The 26,473-nt window shown below is 46.9% G+C and overlaps 1 protein-coding gene across 5 annotated transcripts in view; it reads left to right on the top strand.

Annotated features, from left to right (window-relative positions):
* Nucleotides 1-26,473, top strand: part of NRP2 (neuropilin 2) — an 89,400-nt gene that overhangs the window by 43,647 nt on the left and 19,280 nt on the right. For 3 of the 5 annotated variants that reach the window (XM_066322651.1, XM_066322650.1, XM_066322653.1), the window contains exons 8-15: nt 2,101-2,245; nt 2,547-2,896; nt 4,026-4,170; nt 7,886-8,002; nt 10,554-10,706; nt 20,239-20,501; nt 22,582-22,678; nt 25,123-25,143. In XM_066322651.1, coding sequence (XP_066178748.1) covers nt 2,101-2,245; nt 2,547-2,896; nt 4,026-4,170; nt 7,886-8,002; nt 10,554-10,706; nt 20,239-20,501; nt 22,582-22,678; nt 25,123-25,143 — 1,291 coding nt within the window. Of the gene's footprint in view, nt 1-2,100; nt 2,246-2,546; nt 2,897-4,025; nt 4,171-7,885; nt 8,003-10,553; nt 10,707-20,238; nt 20,502-22,581; nt 22,679-25,122; nt 25,165-26,473 lie in introns of all 5 variants that reach the window. The other 2 variants (XM_066322649.1, XM_066322652.1) reach the window with 1 other exon arrangement.

Below are 26,473 nucleotides of genomic sequence, written 5' to 3'. Positions count from 1 at the left end.
CAGCGATGCCTATAGTAGTGATAAAGTTTTTGGGCACAGTCCTGCTTCTGCTTTCTGTCAAGCTTGACTGTGCAGAAGTCAGCAACAAATTATGCTGGTGTAAATTTGGATTCTGGCCCCTGATGCTCGTATGTGCGAAGTGAGCTAAAAAAGAACAAAACTTGAAATATGTTAAATCAAAAAGAGCAGCAAACCTTGTCAGTGCCTGTTAAACATGCTGGTCCATATGCAACCTTTGGCTCATGGAGTCTTCACACTGCTGATGTTGGGAAGCAAATAGAGGTTGCCAGGAGAAGACTCTTCTGCCCTTGGACATCTGCTGGGGCCAGCATTAGGAGCCATCCTCTGGGACAGAGGGACCTTTGGTCTGACCTGACATGCTGCTCCTTGTGCTAAATAGTTGCACTGGCTCAGATAAACATTTCCTGTCCTCCAGTGTTAGGTTCAGAGGTAAGGTGTTGTGTATAAGCTTCTGTGTTGGCATAAAGCTGAAGGCTCTGTTGTGGTGTGGAAATACATCTGTTTAAATTGTGTGTGTGTCTGTGCCCACGGGTTTACAAGTCACACACATACGCACACACACACACACATATGCCTGGAGAGTGTTTCACAGTAACCACTCTTCTTACAGCCCTCCTGCTGGAAAAAAAGGGTATTTGGTGTCTGCTGAGCAAAGAAAAGGATGGGAAGTCAGGTCAGACAGGATAAAATAGGATATTAAAAACACATAAACCATGCTGTGTTGCTAAACGGTAACAGCATGATATATATTCTCTAGATTAGCATTTCTGCTCAAGTTCACATCAATCCCTCATCCCAATTACCAGCCAGATTTGCAACTGATTCTCTCTGTGGAGTGGCTGCTCCCTACCCTGAAGGAGTGGATGGCAATATAAAGGGGCAGCCCAGAGCTATCTGCGGTGCTGTGAACGGCCCTGTAAACATCCTCTGCATGCCCTGCTGTGCTGGATCCTGGGAGAAGTGGCATGTGCTGTGTGCAAGCCTAGAGCCACAGGAGGCTTACAAAATGCTTCCTAGCTGCTATTCAAGTCAAGGGGCCAGGATACCGCCTCACCCCTTCTGTCCTCAGTAGTTTGACTCCTGCCTCCCACAGGAGACTGGTGCCAAAGATTATGCTCTCCTGCTTTCCTGAGATAAACTTACTGGGAACTCTTGTGCTTAATACTCATGCACATGGTGGGAGCTTGCAGAAGAACCTAGCCAGCATCTCAGCGTAGATGTGGTTCCTGGCTGAGATGGGAGGATAGTCTAGCCCTGTCCTGAAGTGCTTGGAGTGAAAGCAGGCGATGCTTGCAGCCTTGGTCTGTGAGCTCTAGTGCTTTATGCTGGGGCAGAGAAAGGGTTGAAGATAACCCTCCTCTCGATTATTTCCTCTTTTCTTCCCTTTTTTTCCCCCACCCACTATGCCTTTGCAGCCTAAAATAGAAACACATGTATCCAGTCCTTGTCCGGCCTATTAAAAGATGGGCAGAAGAGGTGGATCTAACATCCATCTGGTAGTTATTGATTATGGCCATCTGGTAAGGCAGCAGCCTTTTCATACCATGTGGGATCATAAACTCCCAAAAAGCTGTCTCCATGTGGCAGGTTGCATGTGCATGGGAGAGGAAAAGGCAAGGGGCTGGCTGAGGCAGCAGCTTGTCACCCCAGGCAGAGGTGTACCCTTCCTGCTCACACCACTGCTTGCACATGATGTTTCCCGGTGGAGCTCAGTGTAAGGATGCATCAGGATGTCAGCCTGTGTGGGGGCATCTGGTTGTTTGTGCTGGAGCAGATCTTGGTCTGAGGGCAAGCTCGAAGCAGCTGAGGTCTGGTAGTCTGAAGTGCCTCAAAGTGCTGTGAGAGGCACTCAGCAAGAAAGCTGCTGGCCCTCCTCCTTGGTAGGTGAGTCCACCCACCATGCTCTCCTGACAGCGGCTCACATCTCCCTGCAGGCCCCTGCTGCTTGCCCTGGTTGGAGGCTGACCCTGACCAGAAAGCCTTTCCTTGGTTTTCCCTGGTGAGGTTATTTTGACTGATTATCTGGTGAGGATGTAACAGTGTGTGCAAATATACATTTGTGCCTCCCTTCCCTTGCAGACATTTCAGGCCAATGAGGATGCCACAGAGGTGGTTCTCAACAAGATCCACAGCCCAGTGCTCACACGCTTCGTGCGCATCCGTCCCCAGACCTGGCACAACGGCATTGCCCTGAGGCTGGAGCTCTACGGCTGCCGCATCACTGGTGAGGGTCCCCTCCTCCCCTTCACTTCAGTGCTCCTCTCTGTCCCTCCAGCAGCCTGTCCAGGGGTGCTGTCCCTTGTCACTGTCATGGCTGCTTGCGGTGGGAAAGGTGACACTGTGACTAGCATGGAGACACCCATTGCAAGGGATGCACTTGGACGGACAGGACTCCAGGTCCTGGAGGGTGGGGGAAATGCCCAGTGCTGGTGTTGGTTTAGCATGCAGAGCTTAATGCTGTGAGGAGAACCACGAGCACTTCTCTTCAATTACGCTGACTGTTCATGGCCTTTCCTTCCCTGCAGATTCACCCTGCTCCAACTTGCTGGGAATGCTTTCTGGCCTCATTCCTGACTCACAGATCTCTGCCTCTTCCATCAGAGGCTATGACTGGTCTCCCAGTATGGCCCGCCTGGTGAGCAGCCGCTCAGGCTGGTTTCCCCGTGTGCCCCAAGCCCAGCCTGGGGAGGAGTGGCTGCAGGTGGACCTTGGCCTCCCGAAGAACATCAAAGGTGTCATTATTCAGGGGGCTCGTGGAGGGGACAGTGTGACCGCCACTGAGTCCCGTTCCTTTGTGAAGAAGTTTAAGGTGGCCTACAGCATGAATGGAAAGGACTGGGACTTCATCCAGGACCCCAAAACAATGCAAGCCAAGGTAGGCACTGCTTGGAGTAGCTGCGAAACAGGATACGTTTCTGATTAGCTTCAGACTGCCTGATGAGGTCTTGGGAAATTGGCTGTCCACTCCCACAGAGACCTTGGGAGCTTGGAATTGTCTCCATGAAATCCCAGGTTGTGTCCCTTGGTGTTGCTCCAAACTTGTACTAGTGGCCATAAGTTCCACCTTTCCCCAAGGATGGCAATTTCATTTTCTAATGTGGACCAGGCATGGGGATGTGGACATTACCTGCTGCCTCCCCAGCTCCTGCAGGTCAGAGTCCAAAAGATTGTGTGTTTTATTATGTTTTTTTATGTTTTGTGTGAAACAATTATGTTTTACAGAAACTAATTACATATTTTATGGGGAAAGGTGTGGCTGTTGTGGTGTGCATCTCTGAAAGAGGAAGATGAGTCACAACTCCTCTTTAGGAAATTTTCTATATCTGAAGTCACTGATGTGACCCTGAAATTCCCTATATTTTTTCCTTATCATTGGAGTTCCCCATAATCTTTTTGCTTAGTGGTATGGGAGGGCAAGGGCCTCCAAGAATAAATAAATTCTCTGCTACTGCCTGCTCTGTTTTTATGCATACTCCTCTGCTCAAATTTTGGGTAAATTTTAATTTTTCCTGATTCTTCAAATGAGGGCTGATGCTATCTATAGCCCTCTGTTTATTCCCCACAGACTTTAGTTCATGCATGTAAGCTGAAAAACAGCAGTACTTGGACTGTGAGGAAAATAAAGCATTTACACCATCCTACAACATGCAGTAGCTTCTTGATTTACCGAAGGACAAATCTCATCTCATTTATATGTGAAGTTAGTGGCTATTCCCCAGGCTTTCCCTGCGAGGCTTGGATCAGAATCTAACCTCTGGGTTCTGAGCAGAGGCCAGGAGAGATTGTGCAAGTTTCTTAGAAATAGCCTGGCTGGTCCTCTTGAAACTTGAGAAGGAACAGCCCAATTTCTGCTCAGCTGGACTCAATGGCCTGGACTCGGGCAGCTAAACTACTTGAAACTGTGGCTACGTTCTGCCAGACCCAAAATATCAAATCTGGTCGAGAGCATGTGAATTGCACACATCTCTTGTCTTCTCTCTCTCTCTCTCTCTTTCTCTCTGTAGCTTTTTGAAGGCAACATTCACTACGACATCCCTGAAGTCCGGAGGTTTGACCCTGTTCCTGCCCAGTACATCCGAGTGCACCCAGAGAGGTGGTCCCCAGCAGGAATAGGAATGCGTCTGGAGGTGCTGGGCTGTGACTGGACAGGTAAGAGCCCCAACCCCTCTGCCCACTGGCTGCTCTGGGGCCAAGCACTAAACCAGCAAGGTGCAAACTTAAAGTTATTTCCTGCTGTCCTACCTTGGCTGTGCTGTGGCAGGGAGACTGCAGCCATGAAGGCAGCACCCGTAAGGTGGCTTGGCCCCACCTTTTTATTTCCACCTTGAAAAGAACTGGCCTTGATGCAGGATGTAGCAGCAATGTTTGCAGTCCAAGCTTTCACACAGAGCCCCATGCAGATTATGTCCTCAACTCCCTTCACGCTCCTTTCAGATATTTACCTGGACATCGGATAGTCTTTCACAGTCTCTTATGTTAGAGGACATTTGGGCTTTTTAGTTCAAATAATAAGACAAAAGGTAGGAGGAGAAGCAGAGGTGCAGCGGCCAACACTTCATATCCTGAGCTGCCACAACAAGGCTTTGCTGTAATAACAACAATCCCTCTCTCACTGAGCCCAATATGGAAACCTTTTTGCAGAACAAGGTTGGGGAGTTAGTTCTATGACATCTCTACAAACATCCCTTAGACCTAGGAAATTTGTTCACATTTGCCCACCTGTTTTTCACACGTGGTGTGCCTTTCAGCCACCGCTGTTTTTAATACAGAGATGAAAACTGACTTCACACATTCACTGGGATCAGTAAGAGGTTGTGCCTCTGACTCTCTGAGGTTCAGTGGTCACTGATTTCTCCACAGTTTCATCCCCCAAAGCAAAAAATGCATCCAGAGGGTCAATGGGTCTGATGCTAACTTTGCAACGCCAGCAGCTAGTTGTCCTCTTTTTTAATGTTTTATTTTTTTAATAATCTGCTTACATATGAATCTGGAGTCCAGATGTCAATGCTCAAGAGGCATGATTTCCATTTTATAAACACATCTGTAGAAGGCATTTTCTTTAAGAATTCCCATTCTAGGAAGCTTGAAAGACAGGGCTTTTTTTACCCTCCTGCGCAATCTTTACCAGCATTTCCTCCTGTGACGTGCTGCAAGATGCATTGCAAACACTTACCAGCAAATCACACAACACGTGCACACGCTATCAATAACGATAATTTTTCACTTTTGAAGTCAACAGTTAATATCCCCCTGGACTGGCAATCCACTGTAAATTATCTAGACTTTAAATCAGATTAGATCTTAATTTAAATCTTATGACATCTTAGGATGTTATGGGAGAAGCAGGTGCAAGAAGCAGGAGCTGAGGGCTTTGTGCAGAAGTGGTCAGGAAGATCCCACATTGCTGCTTTCTGCAGCTCCCAGGAGTCTCCAGCTGCCAGATCTCTGCAGATTGCTGCTGAACGGGGTGTCACAGCACTGCATCACCGCCATAAAGGGAGGCAGTCACACAGGACCTCCAGCCTTGTGCATGCCAGCCCTTCCACTGCACTCCTCCAACTTAGACAGTATGAGGGTTTGCCATCTTTAAATTCTTGTGCTATTTTTGGCCCAAATTTTCTTTTACATATGTGTCCATGCTCATTTGCAATATCAGTAGCAACAGCATATGTTTTTTCCAGGCAAGGTGCTTGATGGTCGTTTCCTAGGCTGGGTAATAATTTGCACATTGTAATGTTTAAAGCTCAACTGCCAGGTCATAAATATCTGTAGCTTTATTAATCTACAGCTTTGTGATCAAAACAGGCTTGTAATCTTGTGGATTCACCATGTTATAAAAAGCATTTATATCCCTGATGCAACCTGGGGAGCAGAGATAGCCCATGGCATTATCTGCATGTGTAATCTAGGCTGGCTACATGCAGCAGGCCTTAGCAGTCCCCAGACAGGGCCCTCCTTTGCTGGGAGGACCGAGGCGTGTTACAAAAGTGGCTACGAAAACCCAAGAAATTGCACTTGCTTGGGAACAAGATTAAGAAATGGATTAAAACAAGATAATTAAAAATATTTTCAAATGAGGGTTTAAGACCAGGTGTACCCTGCCCAGGTGTTTCTATTTCTTATCAGCAGCAAGCATCTTAATTACTGAGCTAAACAGGTAACAGCCACAACTGGGCTCACAAACTAGCTGGCTACTGACTCAAAAATTGGGAAGCAAGCAGTCAGCAATTGGCTTCTTTCAAAGAGCTGCCAAAATTTTTCCTCTGAAGAGTGGAGAATGATGAATGTTCACTTGCAGCTGGGTTTCTCTCCTTTGAAGTTCCAAACATCTGGTTTCAATTGCTCAGTGACTTTGCATTTTGATTAGCAGTTACCACCAGTCGAACAGACACTTGCAGGGGCAGGGAGGAGTGAGAAAGCAAGCAAGCAAGACCTCTCTTTTTCACTTTCCATTTCACACATGACGCTGTCCTGCCTGTTATTTTCATTATCTCTTGTAACCATCGTGTTGCGGTTCTGCCATGGTAACTGATTTTTTAAGATATATTTCTGCGGCTTGTCCAGGGCAATGCAACACTGTTGATTTACATCCGCTCAGCATCTGTGTCCCATATGGGACTTGGCTTTTCAAGGTCCTTCCACATTGTCACATTTCAGCTATAAATCTTGATCTACAGGAACAACAACCTAAAAAAATGTACCAGCTCTAAATAAGTTCCAGCTTTTGATATGTTGCTTTCACCTGCTGCTTTTCTTTTCTTTCCTTTTTTTTTTTTTTTTTTTTTTATGACATCTTTCTGTGCCTGGCTGCTTGCAATTTGCTTCTTGGTTGCATTTGGAGTTTTATGGGGTTGTAACAAATTTGAACTTACAAATTAAAAGACTTTGAGGTTATTTGGTATTTTATCCTGAACAAAGGACAGCCACTGGAAAAAAAAGTTAAAAAAACCCAGACAGTTGATGTACAACATGTTTAATAACAGGAAAATAAAAGGGTATAAAGGAGCCTATGGAAAATATTCCATGTATTTAGCCATTTCCTCCTGCTTCTGGTTTTATTAAATTATATCCTGAAGGGTGCCGACAAAGAAACACAATCACACGTAACTGAGCAAAGCTGCCTCTTTCTAAAAGTGGAAAGAATCAAGTCTGCTGTACTCCACTTAATGCACCCATAAAAGGAGAGTTTGCTGGAACCTAATGTCATTTACTGTTGATGTTAATATCCTTCCCTTTCTTGCTTAAATTTCCCCTGACACCTGCTTGGAGGTTGTTACACATGGGCCACGTTAGAGAAAGGGAAATTGGACAGAGACCCTTTGAAAGCGTCGTCAGGAGCCTGGAGTGCGAAACCAGATGCTTTCTGCAGTGAGCCAGAGCTCACTAGGGGATCCTCTGGGTCCGTTTGCGGTTACATCATTTGTGGGTTTGAGTGACTTGTTTTATAAATTGGCACAACTGGTGGGAATGTTGTGTGTGTTTTTTCAACGTGTCATGTGCCTTTATGAAAAAAAAAGATGTTCTGCCCGTGATCTCACTTATCCAGTAATGACAGCTAAGTGGATTGACAACACCCGTGTAGATTGTAGATTAAAAAATTAAGAGAAAAAGTGGTGTGTATGTCTAGAGAAGAGGCTTGTTCAGTGGGAACTCCGAATCCATAGAACTACCATATGGAAAGGCAGTTCACTTGAAGTTCAAGCCATGCTGACATTTGTAGCACGTGGAAATCTCATGGCATAGTTGTTCTATCTCTTCCTGCCATTATAAGAACGTGAGAAAAAGATTTTTTGCCTTGTTTCTACTACCTGGCTTCTTGTACAGTCTGTTGCAAACAGCTTCTCTACTCCATTTTTTTTCCCAGATGTCAGGCCCACTGCAGAGACGCTGGTGCCCACTTTGAAGAGCGAAGAGACCACCACTCCCTACCCAACTGATGCAGAAGCAACTGACTGTGGTGATAGCTGTGGAGAAGAGGAGGGTATGTATCAGAGCAGCACATCTTTATTTCAATAACTGATGGGTTAAGAGCTAGGAAAATACTCTTATCTTCCCATTAGCTCCAATACATGGAGCTGATTCCTGGAAAGCTTAGAGTAATGTTATTAGCGATAGGCCAGGATTAAAAAAAACCAACAAAACCAACCCATAAACAAATCTGCCAAAATCTGATAAGTTCTATCAAGGAAGTATGGAAGAGCAAGAGATAGCAACTAATTTGCTCCCTAGGGTACAAGACATGAAGAGCTGGTCCCGCAGCTTCCTTACATAACCTGAAGAAACTCATTTAGTGCCCTGTTTAGAACCATCTCCATTCCAGATCACCTCTTGGCTGGATGTCATAACCTCAGAAGGTGATTCAGACTGCCTGGCATGTGGGGCTCCTTTTGCAGAGATCACAAAGTAAATCACAACATGTATTTAAGACAGATGTCCTGAATGCTTATCTGCGTAAGGATCATTTTCCCTAATATCAGCAGCTTAAAATTTAGGAGGACAGTCTGGGCTCCTTGTGCGGGCAGTAGAGAAAGAGGAACACTAACTCCATGCAGGATTTCATATACCCAGTCTTAGATGGCTGTCAGATGCACATGAAAATATTTGGTATCTGTAGCACTTGACTATTTCTTCTGAGGATGGAAGAAGCTGCATTTTAGTTTAGACTCCTTGCTGTGCTTGTTAAGAGCTGGTGCTGGGGGAGACTTAATCTCTGCCTCAAATCCCTATCTGTAAAAGCAGACATCATATTCTTCTGCTTCTTGCAAGGGGGATGTTAGCATCTAAAGGTTGTGAAATGTCCAGATAAAGAGCAGAGGGCTTGACAGAGCTGTGCAAGGTCAGTTGTACAATGCAGTGTTCACGAAATGCATTCCACTGGGTGCAACAGCAGAGCCTGGGCCTCAGCACTGGAGCATTTACACAAGAACTTCAACAAGAATCTCACAAGGAAAAACTATCCTCTGAGATAGCTCCTAGGACTTCTGTCACTTCAGCTTTCAGTCCCAGATTAAAAAAAAAAAAAATGGGTTTTTAAATAAATAAATTTATAAAAGAACATTAATTGGCTTTTTCCACACCTCCCATGGGGATTCTGCTGTACATTAGGTCTAGAAATGTATGTTGCAAAAGTGGCTCAAAGAGCCTGATTCTCATTGCTTTGCCTTAGTGATAAGCCTGTGCAGCTCTGCAACCATTGAGGCACTTGGGAAAGCGCTGAGAGGAAATTTAGGCCAGTAACAGTCTCTGCAAGAACACAATTCCTGGGTGCAATCCAGGGCAAGAGAGCAAGCGGAGTATGCTGTGGAGCGTGGAACCAGCCTCCCTGTCAGCTTCCCTCAGATTAAGCAACAATTTTCATTCTCATACTCCATAAAACAATGAGTGTGTTTCTCTGGACAATCAGATTTATGACGGCCAAACAGAAACAATGCTGCTCTCCAGGGTACGAGATTAGATTTGAATAAAAGGATCCATGATCTGCATTGTTTTATTTTGGAGTGGAAGCGTGTAAAAAAACCCTCTTCTGCCCCTTGCAGTGAAGTTCTCCTGATGCCTATCACTTGAGTCACTCACCTCCTTCTGGCTATCGCTCAGTTTGTGGGCACTGTGATTTAAAACTTCCTCTTTGCTCAGGAAAATCCTGGCCTATAATTAGGCTCAGACATGCATGTCCGCTGAGTGCTTGGTATGGATTCAGCCCAGTTCTTCAGCCTCCATGCCACATGACTGATTCCCTCAACTGAAGGAGCCAGCAGCTGCCTCTCTGCCACATGCAGTCCTTGGCATGTGCCCACCTGTCCACAGCCCTGTCTCTGCAGGAAAGCTCTCCAGAGCTTTCAAAGCTGTTGTCACAGGAATTAACTCTGCCCCTGTTTCAAGATGGAAAGTTAAAGGACTTGCCCAGCAACCATGTGGTGAGTCCATGCAGAGCTAGAAATAGAGGCTGGCTTCTTTCACTCAGAATCCAAAAGTTTGAGCTCATGGTAGCCCCACGTTTTCCCTGGTAACATTTCCACGAGAAGGTAGGAAGCAGTGAGTGACAGCTCTCCAGGATGACAGACAGCTCCCGTCTGGTGCAAGTGGCTAGGTCTGTCACTCAGGAGCTGGGTTTCGGGAGCACTTGAGATTCTCCTTTTGGAGCCAGGAAGGAACTGCTGAGCATAGGCCACTCAGGAAGGACTCTTCCCTGACATTTAAAAAGGCATTTAATATTGACCACTCTAGGGGAGGAAGAGAAGGTGCTGATTAGTGGTTAGGAAGCATTTGGTTGTTGCTTTTATATTTGCTTAGTTTGGTGGATTAGCCACAGGACGTGGTGTGAACATTTTGATGATGCAGAACTTAAGACTGATCCTTGGAGCTGAGGAAATGTGAGATAGGTTAAAAGCATCAGTGTGAGTGAGATTTCATACTTTCTTCAGTTTTGATGGCTTGCCAGCTATTTTAGTTTTGGGTTGTTTTTTAATAGCAACTCTTCATGGGTAGGTAATTTTTTAATCCAACTTTATTTTGCTTCTATTTCTTTTTATAAGATTTCCAACTCCCTGCAAACTTCAACTGCAATTTTGATCTTCCTGAAGACCTCTGTGGTTGGTCACACGACTTGGCAACCGGTTATACGTGGTCTTTTCAGCCTACAGGCACCTGGATTGGCAACTCTGAAGCAAGCCCTGACACTGTGCCTGGTAAGATGATTAATGCCGAAGCAGGGAGGAGAGAGCTGATGGGGCTTTCTCCATGTGAACAGTATGAATGATTATTGCATGATGAGCTATCATGAGTTGTAAAGGCTTTGCAGAGCTGAACTTCTTTTATGGAAACTTTCAGATGCTTTACTGTATGGTTCATGACTTATTTATAGGACTGTGACCACTGGCACTGAATTATACTAACTGTCCTCTTGAGATAGCCTTGAATCATACACTGGGCTTTGAATCCCGTGGGACTGTGAAGGCTAGCCCAGGCTTTGTTCCACATCCTGATCCAAATGTCCTCTGTAGGATCCAGTGCTTTTTCCCTAGAATGCATTTCTTCCTCTCCCATACGTTATTCAGATTGCCTATAGTCTTCAGCTACTCTGCACTCCGGGCTTGCAAAAGCTGGATTTCAGTCTCCTCCAAGTGAAGGATGAGCTAAGCCCTAAGAATGCTGGAAATGCCAGCTTCTTGCTGTTTGACTTTTGCTCTTTTTCTCTTCGTGCTTTGGAAGCAGAAGATTTGCATGACTATGACAAAGCCTAATTTATGGAGGACCTCACTTGAGATGTGCTGGCATGGTTTGCAAGGGTGGCCTGCCTCTGGCAATGTGGTTGATAGATCAAGTTCTTCAGCTTCACATGTTGGAACTCACGCCAGGACTAGTGTGCTTTCCTTATCCCTCATTGACTTTGTGGCACGGTTGGCACGAACGTTTGCCAATTTCCTTGTAACAGTAGTCTGTGTCACTGCAGCGCTACTTCGCTCTCAGTCATTGCTTGTGAAAGTCAAGGCTCCTGCAGGCGAGCTGGCTGATCTTACCTGTCCTGGGCAGTGCCCTGATGCCTGGTGATTCCAGTGTCTGCACCCAGAGAGCTGTGCATGATGTGGGCCCCTCCTCACCCTCCCCTGGGTAAGGTTGAGTCTCGGAATGCAAACATTCAGGCGAACCTGTTAGCCACCTGGCAGAGTCGCTGGCCAGATTGGCAGTGCCGCCAGCCAGTTGGAAAGCCGTGGAGCCAACACCTGGTAGGCAGTGCTAAAGAGGAAAATATGTATTCCAGAAACATATGGGAAGAGGAGAATCTGCTACATCTCCACACACAAATCACCCCCACACAAATGCACACATCATTTCTCTCTTCGGCTCCTGAGGTGCTTAGGTTTTTTTTAAGAGACACGGTAATGCTGTAAGTGCAGCCCATATGGACATCTGAAAAATTCTTTGGCATGACATAGGGATACAGTGTCTGCTATGGAGAAAAATATTTTCATATTTCAAGTGTTTATCTCTTCAGCATTTGAGTGCTTTAGAAGATTAATATCTGGAGCTCAGTGGAGCCTCAGGCAACAGGAGAGAACACTTACAGTCAGCCCCAGACTTAATAACCCTCCCCATCTCATTCACTGTAATAATGTTTAATTAATATAAGTCTCCTGCAAGTAGGATAAAAATTACTTATTTTTATAACTCAGACTCAATTTTTCATTTCATTTCCTCTCCCCCGAGTCTCCCTACAATTAGTTGGCCATAGTTTCTTAGAAGATCCTGTTGTAGCCCAGGAGAGGCTGGTGCTGCCTCAGACAGCAGCGTGCCGTCCTGGTTTTTACCCTTCTTCTGCTCTTTCTCCTTTTTCTCAGTTATGAATTGCACAGTTTCACTTTTGGGGCGGGGGAATGTTGTCCTACTGAGTTCAGTGGTCTGGTTTTGTGCCAGTGTGGAGAGCTCTCCCTCAGGGTGCTGCACAGGGTAGGCACTGAAGCACTGAGGGGGTGCAGGCAGGAACTCCAGCACTGTCCTGCAAGTCATGGGCTGTGTGGGCAGAGGACGAGAAGGAGGTGATCGCTCCAGGGGGCTGGAGTGACTTACCCATAGCAGTGGGGGAGCCAGCAGCAAACACCAGCACAGGCTGAGGGATCAGCATTGGCACTGCCATAGATCTGCTTCCTGCTGGCTCAGGCAAAGGTGTGCTATCCTGGCATCTGTGGGCATCCGCTGCCTTGCCCCCACAGCACAGGGCTGCAGAAGGGTTGGAACACAAAGGCATCACTGCTATGCCACACTTTGGTCCTGCTTTTAGAAATTAAGAAGACTTGACACAAAAAGAAGCAACTATTTGCTTTTTTCCTCCCCAAAGAGATTTTAAAGGCAACTGGAGAAACATGAAAAAGAGCCAATGCCAGCTCCTTGGTGGGGACAGAATCAAAGCATTGTTTGGTTCACACTCCCCCATTCTTCCCCTGCCCTTCCCTCGTGCTCCCTCCAGCACTTTGTTTCTAGTTAGAAAATTCACGCTCAGACTCCAGGGAGCAAGGAATGAAAAGCCGTTGTTCGGGGTGGTCTTTGCTTGTGAATTCCCCACCCTGGGGTGAGCAGTTGGGTGAAAGAGAGCAGCTGTGCTTGGTTAGAGGCAGGGCAAAAGTTAAGGGGAACTCAAGGCTGCTGGAGCCCAATTTACTCTGATTTAAAGGTGCTGGTCCAGGCTAGAGGCTATGGCTGCTCCACAGTAGCGAGAAAGTGGGCTGTGTCTTTAAGAGCTACATGGAATGTGTTTCTACTTCTTTTGAAAATGGCAAAACAAAAATTAAAATTAAAAAGAAAAAATAATAATGAAAGGAGGAGCCCTGGCTCAGTCTGCATAAGAAAGAGGGGGAAGGAAATGACCATGGTGAAATATCCTCTGTGAGGCGCTTGATTAGAAAAGTCTGCTGAGAGACAGGCCTGAATTCCTCAGATATCTCCCAATTTCATTTTGTGCGCTGCATGCAATTCCTCCTTGTCTTTGGCACAGAGAACTTCTCAAGACTGACAAGACACCCACTGCTCTCATTCCACTATTTTTATTTCCAAGATACTCTTTCAGGCAGCTCCGCATTTCTTTTTTTAGCCGTGTGTTCCTTGGGCTCTTCGCACCATGGATTAACTCCACGTCCTCTCCTGCAGGCTCCCATTACCCATCTGGGGACCTCATTGGTGAAAGTGGACCCAAAGTGCCCAGCTCAGCAGAAGCCCAGCATGGTTCCAACTCCTACCTGCCCTTTGCAAGCCTAGAAAATATGACTGGCTCCCTTTTCCATGCCCCTATAAGAGATTGCCAGAATTTTTTCCTCTATGGACTTTCAGATGCTTCCCATCCGTAGAAAGATTCCCCTTAGCTGCACCTAGCAAGTTTCAAGGAGCAACAAGTTCAGGTTTCAGTGAGATGTCGTCCCCCCTCCGGCTGCATGCAATGGCAGCATGCCACTGGTGTCAGGATAAAGGTCTTAAGACCTGAAAATAAATGTGGATTGATAACTTGGACACCTCAGTTTTCACTATCTTTGAATTTCACTGGGGTCCTGATCCTGAAGGGTCTAAAGATCCTGGGTTGTATCCTTAGCTGGTTTGATGTGATTGTATTGCTCTCAGTGATGCTACACTAATAAGCCAGTACTGGAAGAGCTGGAATTTCCATGTGTTGCCCATTTTTTCTCCTTCCCTTTTCTTGCAGTGCTTAAGTAAACACCCTGTTGTTCTAGAAGAGCACTGTGGGTCTACAGCTTTACCATGCACTGCTTCTCGTTCGGGTGAGCACAGTGTCAGGGTCACAGCTCTGGCAGCATCGTGAACCCTGTGTTGTTCAGATGTTGGCAGCTGTATGTGTGTACAGAAAAGGAAGCACTTTTAACCTTGCAGCTCTCCTGACCACACAGCTTTTGGGCTGGGCTGCAAAAACCCACTGAGAGCTTCTCTTGTGGGCCACGGCATTGCTGGCTTTGAGGGTCAGGAATGCTGCTCATTTGGGTTGCGGGCACTGCAGGGAAAGGTTTATTTGTTTCAAAGTGTTTTCAGCAGAGGAGTGTTTATAGTGCTCTGAAGTTCTGCAAGAGCTTATTTTTTAAGAGAAACAAATGTTAAGCTGTTTTTAAGCTGGTGGTGACCCCTTACCATTCCTGTGTTTTTCCCATGGGATCTTTAAAAGGAAAAGTTTCATGTTTTTTCCTGCAATCCATGAGAACTGCTGCCTGAAGGCCTTGATTCTACTGTGTCCAAACCAGCAGAAAGATTTTCATGGTGTTAACAGGGCAGGGCTGAACTGAAGTGGGTCTGCACTTACTCTCATGAGTCTCAGGGCTTGTGCCTTGGGGACACATATTGACCTCAAGGGTCAGTCCTGTGTCCTTTGAAGTAGGAAGGAGTTTTACATGTGGGGTAGTATGAAAGTCAAGCATTTCTCTGCAATGAGTGAGCAGCTGCACACAGTGGGAAGGAGACCATATATCCATCTCTGTCTCTCTTTGCTCCCCTCATGTGTGGTGCAGACTGCCTCTGAGCAAAGCTGTACGTGTCTCTCCTGACTCTCATCTGCACAGTGAGGACAGCAAATGCTAAAAAGTCCACCATGTTCTGGCTGCCCACAGCGTGGCAGAGCTGGAACACCCCAGCACTCTGATCACAAGAGGTTTGCTGAGTGTCAGCTGGTCTGTGTGAGTTCCCTGGCTGCAGGCTAGGGCCAGGCTCTGCCTTTCCATGTGCCCATGCTGTCTTTCATGAGAGAAGGAGGTATGACCACGCTCTGTTCCAGCAAAACTCCTGCTTGCTTGGGCTGGGCTGGAGGCAGAGAAGAAACCATTTCTCTGGGGCTCACTGCTTGCCTCAGTCACTTTTTGGACCCAAACAGCAGTGACATTCCTGTTTAAAAAGGCAGATTGGAATGCCCTCTGCAAAGCAAGATACCGTCTCTCAAACCTCAGAGTGTGCACCACCCCGTGGCTCCGCAGCAGTGAGTCACAGAGCAGGGCTGGGGAAAGCGGGTGTGTGCAGGAGCAAGGGGCAGCGTGCAGCCTGTGCACTGCAGCACCAGCCTCCTCATGGCTGCAGTTGTGCAGGCACAGCTGCTGGGCTGCTGGGGCTATGCACACCTTTCGTGTAGGGGTAGGCAGGGTGCCTGCCACACTGCCAAAGGATGAGTTTTGGTGTCTGGCAGCTCCCTTAGCATAAATGTCGGGCTGTAATTGGCATTTGTCAGGGACACTGTGCCCACCCTGCATTCCCTGGGGAAGGCAGTAGGACTCACAGTTGCACCATGCTGTTGAGGGCGTCGGGCTTAATTGAGGGGATGTAATGGCGGGTTCATTAGAAAGGCTCTGGAGAGCAGGCAGAGCTTGGTTCTGGGCAACTATGGGATTCTATGCCTTTTGACGGGCTGATTTAGAGACTGAAATGGCAAGGACTTGGCAGCTAATTAACACATAATCAAAATTGAGGGGATTTTCCAGTAGATGCAGTGATCTAGTTAATATAAATATTAGTTTTATGGAGGATTGACTTCCCATCCTAAATGAAAGTCTGTCATTGAAGAGAGGCCTGTCATGAAATTATAGTGGAAGCCTTTTGAGGTGAATTTGCATGTTTTGCCAAAAAATTTAAATATATGGTAACTATCCAATTTCAATCTGCATATTCATGCATCTGCTTCATTCCCTTGCTACCAGACCACCCTGCAGTCATGAGGGTATCTGAGCTGATTTGCTCCCCAGGAATGGCAATAAGCTGATGCAGCTTCCACCTCACATGCCCCAGAAAAACAGCAGGATCATGCCTCACTGGGATGTTCCCTTGGCTATGACACAGTGTGGTTGGGGTGGTATTTGGGGCTGTGCAAGCAGCAGACAGTGCCCACAGCAGTGTGGTCACCTATGGGATTTGACAGACAACAGGTGGCTGCCACTGGGCTGCAGTGCTGCCAGCTAAAGCACGCCACGCAACAAAGGAGAGTGCAGCCACCTTTGGAGAGACCTAAGTTAAGACAATTCACATGGTTCCTCCATGGGAGCAGCAGCTGTAACTCAACAATATCCAGTGAGGGGGAAATGCATAGGGAATCTGAAATCTCAGTAATTACTTGTGTATATGCTGCCCAACATGTTTTGATGGAACACCTCCAGATGTGCTGCTGAGATCCATGAGGGAAGGTGCTTTCCCTGGGAGATGGGGTGAGATGTGCAGGACCCAAGCACAGGCAGGCTGACCTTGCAGAAGGGGCGGCTGCTGTGGCTTGTGCTTGCAATCTGACCCAAACTGTGAGACTTCATCCCCCACTGCCCCTAATGTCCTCTCAGATGGCTTCCTAGCAGGAGGAGACAGGTGTGCCAAGAGAAAATCGCGTTGCCCAGATGGTTGGTTTGCAGAGCCCAGCTGGTGATTTATCCAGGACTCACTGCCATGCACACACAAGGGGCTCTGCCATCGTCTGGCTGGGGTGGTTTCATGTTCACATTACTGTCTCCTTTACATCCAGATGATCCCATAAATCTTCCATGAGATTTATGCCATAGCATCAGTTGCAAAACAGCAGAAAAAATGCCTGAGTGGATTTTTCCTGCCTTTTATTGAGCCAGTACTTTAAATTACCAGTGCCACTTCTATGGGGGATGTAACTATCGTGTTAGGAATAGAGACTGCAAAGCAGAGTTCTGGGAAAGAGATTAAAATGCATTTCTGATCCTGAGCCGAAGAATTGATCGGCTCATCGTGGCAAAGCTCACTTCCAGTGTTTTAACAGGGGAAATCAGCCTTTCAGACGCTTTCTGTGCCAAAAGCTTCCATTTACTGTATCAAACAGAGTGACTACTGGAACCACTGGGCTTCCACATGCTGTTCCAACAATTAGCTCCAGAGTGCCTTTATTCAGTCAGTCTCAGCAAATTCATAGGGCTTTTCCAAAGGTCCAACTAGCCATTAGAGTGATCCAGCCATTTCATCTTCAAATGACATAGAAAGTCATGCCTGCCTGCACTCGGCTTTCCATCCCAGAAACTGGTACCAGGAGCAAGAGCACTGGTGTCCAAACCCACTGCTACTTGCAGGGGAGTAACTGGAATCACCACCCAAAGGCTGAGCCTCCTTGAGACTGACAGTAGGTCCTGGAGAGCTCTGTGGGCCCCAGCAAGAACTGGGCAGGGAGCACAGTAGATGGAGGGTTCCCAGGTCTCTGAAAAAGATCCTGTATTGCTGAGGGGAGCATTAGTTTTGGCTGCAGTTTAGGATTTTCTCTGATTTCATGGTTTGATAGGAATGGGGACAAACAGAAAGTCACTGTCAATCGTCGCAGGAGGGATGTGACTCAGAGGCACACAGGCTCTTCTGCTGAAGTGGCAAGGCACCCACACTGGATACCACTGTCTCCCAGGGTGTGGATAATGGGAGGTGTCCAGCTGTACAATTAGAACAAGCCCCTCTGGTCAGCTGTGGGCTATGGGTAGATCCAAGGATGGCTCAAAACGCTGCACTCACGCAGGCTGCCTATATACTGGCACCAAAGATTGGTCCTGAACTTTGAGGACCTGGATTTCATCATTCTTGAGCCTGGTCAGTGCTTTTATTAAAGATTTGCCTGTGAGACCATTTCAGCTGTGAGATAAGTGTATGACTGCAGTCTGATTTGCTCCCTTGTTTGTTGTTGCTGTTCTTTTCTTGTTGCTGCTTTTTTTTTTATTTGAAGAGGCTTGTAGTGAATTACAAAAAGAGGATTTTAATTCAGGAGACCTTGATGACTTATTATGCCTTATCACTCCTTAGGCATGGAGTACAGCTTGTTCTTTTTTTTAATTCCTCCACTTGTTTATCTCCCACATCTCCTCCTCCACTACTACCACTCTGAGGTAAATCACAAGAACACTCCTCCATTAGAAAACGGCATGGTACTTTTTCAAGTGATTCACTCAAGCAGGAGTGGGCAAACACACTTTCATCCTTTTTTTCTGCTACTGATTGTTGGCATAAAGTGCCAAGTGGCCCAGGAACATTTCATAGGTGCTGGAAAATTTTGCTAAAATGTTGCTGTGTCTTTATGTGGCCAGTCGGGAACAGATTTGTCCTTCACAGAGCAAAATCAGTGAAAGTTCATAGGAGTGGCTAGCCTTTGAAGTACTTTGATCACACATGCTAGGAGTAGAATGATGGCAAATATTCCTGTTATCTTGTCCTAAATTTATTTTAGAAGGCTGCATAGCTCACAGTGGTTGGTTTCTGCTCTCTGGCACTGACAATCTTGCAGCAGGGCCAGCACCATTGTTAGATCTCTCTTGGGCTGCGATGTCACCTGACTGCTGAGCAGCAGTGAGGTCAGCTGCCGTTTTCTGGATGGGACCAGTCTTTCCATGGATTCCAAGTTCAGGTTTCTCTGGTTTAAGTTTTGGAGGTGTTTTGAGTGCACTTTGCGACCATTCGGAGTACAGACACTGCTCTTGCTGCTGCTGTGGGCACTGAAGCCACAGGGGGATCAGGGCAAGCAGGGACAAGCTGCTGCTCAGAGCTTGGCCCATCAGGCACAGCAGGCTAAGGTGTGGGTGAGGGACACAAACAAACCCTTCAGTGTAGTTCTGGGGCAGAGATAGTCCTCTTGTGCCTGGGCTGGCACATGCTGGCGTGAAGCACCAGTGGCACTTGCCCACTGTGTAGCAAGAGCAAGTGTGTGCATCCTGCTGTTGAGCAAAATGCAAAATCTAGCAATATCTCTAGCTGGCTTGTCTGGGTCACCTTGCACTGCAGCTCTGCAGCTGGAGCAACCCAAGGGACTCTGTTGTGATATTGATCATGATGGAGGGACTAGTAAAGATCACTTCAGCTACTCACTTGGCTTTCAGTCTGTGCTAAGGGACTTCAGACATCCAAGCTGCAAATGGGAAACTCCTTGAGGAGACTTTCCATCAGAGAGAGCTGGAAACCACCGATTCCAGAGAAAGTCAGGTGTGCCTGGGGATTTGTATCCAGGGCTTTTGCTGCTATTAGTATTCAGATCAAGTATCTCCAGTTCCAGCCTCAGCCTGGAACTTCTCCTGGGATATCAAGTGTATCAAATCTCTTCTCCCTGAGGACTGACAAAAAATGTGGCACAATTTATATGTAATATTAGAGCAAGTGAATCTGCTGTTGTATGCATTTCAGCTACCTTCAAGTTTGCAACCACCCAGTTGCCACCTATGCATGCTTCACACATTGGGTCCATGTCCTTCCTCTGTGCTGTGCTTTAGAGGCTATTTTGCTACATTACAGAAAAACTGAGAGCCAGAGTTTCATTTTGTTGTGTGTGTCCTCAAAACAAGACGAATTTTCAGCACTGGCATTTAGAAAAACCCACCTCAGGCTTGTTCACTGAGGAAGCTCCCAGTAGAATAAACACACATACCCCCTGCCAATGCAATTATCGTGGCATCATTTCTCTGACAGTAACTTGCTCCAGCTTTTTAACTTCTAATTATGTCAGGTTTTTTCTTAACCACTTTCTGCTGTTTGTCTCCTACCCAGGGAGAGGGTGGTAGCTGGTGAGGGAAGTAAGACTCAATGTCCTGCCTGGGCTGCACAGGGTGCAGCAGTGGTACAGCTGGATGAGCACACCAAGGGAGCCCGTGTGAGACCCCACTTTTGCAGGCATGGAGCTGCACTGCCATGCAGCACTGCCAAAGCCACTTGGCAGGAGGGGAGACACTTGTTGCCAAAGGCTGCAGAAAATAATAGAATGGTATTTTCCTCTCTGAACAGATGTCAGGAATTACCTGCAACTGCAAAGCAGTGGAAGGCGGGAAGGCCAGCGAGCCCGGCTCATCAGCCCCACCATCTATCTGCCCCAGAGTGCTGTCTGCATGGTTTTCCAGTACCGGGCATGGGGCAGCAATGGGGTGATGCTGCGGGTCTGGCGGGAAGCCAGCCAGGAGCACAAGGCACTGTGGGTCATCACAGAGGACCAAGGGGAGGAATGGAGGGAAGGCCGCATCATCTTGCCAAGTTACGACATGGAATACCGGGTAAGATGATTGCAGAAGGTGTGCTGGACTAGGTAGACTTCTCTAGCATCTTGATTTCAGTGTTTCAGAGCCTGGGCCCATTCATCATTAGGGAATGTGGCTGTTTCATTGTGTTTCTCAAGTTACCATAGTAACTAAGCTACACTGTTTGTTATTCCGAGAGTGCCTGTCTTCTGCACAGACTTGGGCCTTTGTTCAGCCTGTTGCCTTTCATGTTCTTCAGATCTCCCATTTCGCAAATATTTTCAAATTTTCCTTTTTTTTTCTTCCTTTTTTTTTTTTTCCATTTTGTTTTGTGTATTTCTTCTCCCTCCAAATGAAGGTCATCAGATAGTCTGACCAGAGGCAGACATGCAGCTCCAGGGAGCAAACCCAGCAGCCAGGAGAAGTGGGAAGCTGGGAGGGAGCACAGCCAGCTCTTAAGGGTGGGCAGCAAACAGGCATTGTCCAGCCTCAGCTGCAAGTGTTGACATAGAGAAGGAAGAGGAAATGAAGGCTCGTTCGTGAATCCTCTTCTCTGGTACCTTAGACTAGATCAGAGGACTGGGTGTAGGGCTGTGGAGTCAAGGCCCTGTCCCACTATCACGAGATCAGTGGAAGAGAAGAGATGAGCAGGAGGGAGGAAGGGAGCTGTGCAGCCTTACCACAGCCACCTGAGCCCCTCTGGCACAGCTGTACCAGCACCCCGTGGAGAGGCTGGGGCTTCCAGGAGTCTCTTTGGCATGGCTGTCCCTCCTGGGCGGCATGCAGTTTGCCAGGGAGACAGGGCTACTGGTGTCACTTGTTGATAAGCACCAGCACAGCATCCAGCACCCTCCAATGCAGCAGGAAACATGGACTTGCAGGCTTGAGGCAGCACTTCAATGACCACCCTGGTGGAGAGCCTTGCTACAGCCAGCTCCTAGCCCTGACCCTTATCCAGGGAGCTGCAGCTCTCAGGCCACTGACCCCTCCAAACTACTGCCTCCCACGTGGGTTGATGGCCTGAGCTTGGGACCCACAGCCCAGACATTCCATTGCCTGTGCAGTCAGATCCCCAGCCCTTCAGGGAGATGTCCTTGCAGGCAGGCATGGATACAAGGCACCCTATGTGAAAGCAGGCACCTAATACAGGCAGAGAAGGTTTGTGAAGTACACAGCCCTAGGAAATATTTTGACCCTTTGAATCCTGGTATCACTGGGGTTGAAAAAGACCACCAGGGTCATCAAGTATTTAACCCAGTATTGCCATGTGCAGCACTAAACTGTATCTACAAGTGCCACATCCACATGCCTTTTGAACAGTCCACCACTTCCCTTGGCAGCCCATTCCAATACCTTCAGAGTAGGCAGGGGGATATAAAGCAAAAGCTTTGCACTGGAGCTGCCTGCCTAGTTTGTTTGTGTGGGTTTGGCTTTTTAATAAAATACCAGAAAACACAATATGCCTACAGATAGGAATGATGGGCACTGGCTGACTATGTGTGCTAAACGTGAATATACCAGCATTAGCTGAATAATGGCATCATTATGTAAATATTGCAAGTGTCTCCACTCAGCAGTTCTTAGAGCTAACAACTCTACTTATTTTTGTAAATATAATTTGCCTGTGATTAAGTAGGAATAAGCTGACCCTTTTCCTCTGACATTTCAATACTTACATAACGTTGATGTGAACAGCACTTTACAGTTAATGTAGCTGTGCATTTTGTGTCCTTCCCTTCCTTTTTGTGATCATGGCTCAGTTGATACCATGGGCCAAAGTTGCTGCTGCAGTAACTCAGAGTTATGCTACTTGCACCATTTGTGCAATGGCTAGGGAGGTTCACTGAGTCTTTATTCCTTATGAGAGGTATTTAATTGAACAAATTGCCAAGAGCTGCCAGGCCAGGCAAAGATCTCTCCGTTGAACCTGTCTGTGCATAGCAGCCTTCCCTGGGAAAGGAGTGCCAGAGGCAGGGCAGGGAAGTGGGAGTAGTGTCAGGTGATCCACAGGTCTGCAGGGAAAGCCAAGAGCAATTTCCCACCCTATCCCTTGGCAGCAGCAGCCACTCTCTGCTTCCCAGCTTAGCATTGACATTTCTGTCCCGATTTCCCACAGATCGTGTTTGAGGGATTTATCCGCAATGGCCACTCGGGAGAGCTGGCCCTGGATGACATCCGGCTAGGCACTGACATCCCGCTGGAGAACTGCATGGGTATGTGCTGCATCCTGCCGTGGGGGCAGGGAGGGAGGGGGCAGCTCAGGCTGGAGAGCCTTGGCTTGCAGGCTGTCAGTGGGCCCTCTCTCCCCTGGCGGAGTTTCCAGGAGTTTCTGGGACTTTCAATGCCCGTGAAAGAAATGAGGGCGACTCAGCCTCTGGGGGACAAGGGCTCTGCCTGCATTGGTGTGAGGAGAAGGAAGCACATGTTTCTGCCATGCAGAGCTGAAAGAGCAGCTGAGGGTTACTGAGGACTATTCTATGTGATAAGGACATGCACCAAATTTAAAAGGAAAGTGCTGAACAAAAGAAGCCAGCTGTCAGTCAGTATTACACACTTAGAGGGGCTGACGAGTTCAAAAGGAATCTTCTCTAATAAGAAAAAAAAAAAAAAAAAAAAAAAAAAACAGCAGAGAGGTTTTACAGCAATGTTAACAGCATAACAAAAGAAATTTTTCCCCTAGAATTCACCATTTCCCAAACCAGGCCAAAAGGCAGGTAAAAACAGAGAGGATTTGGGGGGGAAAAAAAGGAGCAAAAAAAGTGTGTTTCAGCAGTTTGCTGGTGGAGCCATTGCCCTGCACTTTTCCTCTAGCTGGCATATCCATGCAGTCACACTGGTGGCTCTGGCTGCCATCTAGCTTGGGTATGGATTTAGAGGTATCCCAGTTGAACATGGGACCAGCAGTATTTAATTAGGGGGATCCGAGCTGGGAGCTGCCCAGAGCAACAAGGTCCTGCTCTTCTGTGTGACCTGGGAGAAGCAGGTTTCACTAGAAAGTGCTTGACCCATCCTGAAGCCAATGGAAAAGGTAGAGAAGAGCCTCTGTCCATTTTGGACTTTGAAAGGCCCCATTCAGTGAAGCTGCTCTCCTCACCCCCACCAAGATAGGATCCCAGTGCCTCCTAACCCAAGCAGGACAAACACTCTCCTCCAAGGGGTGTTTCTCAGGAGAAGGAAGCAGACAAACTGTGCTTGGGCAGAGCTGATTACATTGCTTGCCCCCCTATGCGGGCAGATGAGGGTGAGGATGGTGCAGGAACCAGCACTGATAATAAAACAGAGGACTAGGACTGCCCCAGAGAGGCTCTTAAGCACCATCAGTCCCTGTTCCTTTGATGCTTTGAACTCTGCTGGTCTCCCATCTGCCAAAGGAGCTAATACCTCAGATGTCAAATGCCCGGTATTTAAGGCTTGACAGTGGTGTTTTAATCTCTTGCCTTCTATGGCATTAAAGAGAAGCAAGACCTGTGATTAACACTAATAGTATTTCCTATCTAACTTCTTTGGAGCTCAGCAATTCACCTAGCTCCAATCTTATTGTATCTTGGGCCTCATGAACCTAAAGCTTAATATTTCAAAAACAAAAGCATTAATAAATTGCAAAGTTTCAAGCATTTTCAGCCCAAAAAACCACACTCAACTGCTGCACAAAGGTATTTTACACCATCTAGGAAGTGGAATGTGGATCTTAAAACCCATAAGGATTATTTGTTTCAGACCATTTCCAGCAAAGGGCTCCCACTGCAAAATTTAACATAACTTATGGGTCATTTCCAGTTTCACCAAAATAATAATGAAATGGTAGCAATACCATGCTGCTCTCCTTCTTTCAGAACTATGAGACTAGCTGACTCCAGCACAGGCTACTGTTTTTTCAAACATAATCCTTGGAAGTAATCTGATTCTTTTTTAGCATGAAAGAACGCTAATAAGTCACAATAATTTTTTCCTTTGACAAATGTGTCATTTGCATTTTGAACCCGAGTGATGATTTCATAGCACTCAGTAGAGCCAGAGTCTGCTTCTGTGACTCACAGGCATAATGCAGAAGTAATCTAAAAATAATCAGAAGTCTATTACTTCTGCAAGAAAGTAATCAGTAGTAAGTACCGATTATTGCTTTTCAGATCCAGTAATTTGTAATAGATTACATCTTCAAAGTATCTTGAAAGAAGGAAAAATATCACTTGCCTTTGTTTCTTGTCACTGGGAGATGGAGAGGAGCAGGGCATCACTGGCCAGAATTAACACAGTTCCCGTGTGAGTGACAGTGCCAGAGTTGAGCCAGAAAGCAAAGCCACTTTTGGAAATTTAGGGGGTTTCCGGGTTTTATCACTGGGCCAGGTGAGGCTCTGTCATTGGATGAGTCAGACCAGCCAGGCTGAATCCAAATAACCCCCAACCTCAGACATATTTTTCTCTGAAGTGTGTTTGAGTCAAAGCTTTTTGTGTCTATCTGGTCCCCGGCTGCGGCAGGGTTTCTCGTGGTCGTGGCTGAGGTTGGCTGGCTCCCTGTGCTGTTCCCAGCGAGTGGCTCCTGTGGGGCACAGCCACCCACCTGCTCTGCTTGGCCACTGCAAGTCACTGGGGAAGTGAACTGGGGGCTTGGTGTGTGATACTCCCCTCTCTAACACGAGCTTTTGTTTTTCCTCTGCAGAACCCATCACAGCTTTCCCAGGTGAGAACTCCTACTTTCCAGGTAAAACTGCACTTCTCTTGGTGATTTTGTTCTGCTGGCATGGGCTTTTACATCGAAGGAAAGCAATGTGTGTGCTTGTACAAACAGCAAATGTTCTGAGCACTGAAATGGCAAGTGTGTACTAAACCTCCCCCACCACAGCAGCAGGAGATGGGATCCTCTGACTTCTGCTAGGTGACAGGGAACAGGCAAGCAGGCATGTCCCCTGTCTTGGGACTGAATATCATAAGGAAACCTGCCATCATGAGAAGCATTTAGATCCTGAAGAGCAGCTAAATCCAAAATGGGAAGGCTGAGGAGTAAAGAGTAGTTTTCAACTGACTTTAATGGAAAAAAAGAGTAGCCAATTAAAAGTGAATTCTGGTGGCAGTAATTCACATTACTGTGAGGGAAGATGGTTTTCAAGTTGGTGGATGCTCCAGCAGTGGTGTGCAATGCTGGCAAAGGAGGGTGGGGCCAGTCTGCTGGGAAGGGGGAGGGAGTTGGGAGGAATAAGTGAGAGAGCAAACTGCCATGAGAAGCTCTGAAGGTGACAGTGAATAAAAGGAAAACAAGGTGAAAATGGTGCATTTAACAGCTTAATACTTGCCTGGAGAATAGAAACCAACATTTCTTTGATCAAACCTGGAGGGTGGAAAAAAAGGCAAGGAACTCCAAGAAACTGCCTCTCTCTTTCCGGGGAATGTGCTGTTTATCTTGCTCTGGGGTGGGAAAATCTATCTGCTTTTGCAGACATCAGTTTAGTCTGAGGAGTTTACCTGTTTTTTAAATTTAGATTTTGTTTTCCTGCCTGCCTCTTCAGGAATGTGTCTGGGGGTTATAATGTGATGAGCAAACTTGGAGCTCCCCTTAATTTTCAGAGCTGTTTTGTCAATTCAACCAACATGCCCTTTGCTTTCACTGGGACATGATACATGTACTCTGTACTCTTTCCATCCCCTACTGTGCTGGTGAACTACAAGATATGGCTGGACTCTACCCTAGAAGCAGCTGCATTTCCATGTGGGCAGAGCTTTCTCTCCTGGGTGTGTGCATTGGGAGCTGTGGCAGTGAAGGCAAAGTAGGCGCCGAGACTGCAGTCACATGCATGACTCCGTCCCTGAGGATTCAGGCCATGGAGTGTTACCAGTGTGAGGGACAAGTGCAGGGTCTAACACCATGTTTTACAGTCACACCCATACTGTAACAACTACGAATTTAGTTCTGCTTGTTTACTGGCTGCTTATTTATCTGGTAATCAGGCTTGTGGTGTTACTTAAAAGCTGCTGCGATATTCACAGGTGACTGTTAAAGCCTCACAACCATTTGT

Source organism: Sylvia atricapilla, chromosome 7 (genome assembly GCF_009819655.1).
Source record: "Sylvia atricapilla isolate bSylAtr1 chromosome 7, bSylAtr1.pri, whole genome shotgun sequence".
Lineage (NCBI taxonomy): Eukaryota > Metazoa > Chordata > Aves > Passeriformes > Sylviidae > Sylvia > Sylvia atricapilla.
The sequence above is the reverse complement of the archived record's forward strand: the minus strand, read 5'-3'. Positions and strand labels throughout refer to the sequence as shown.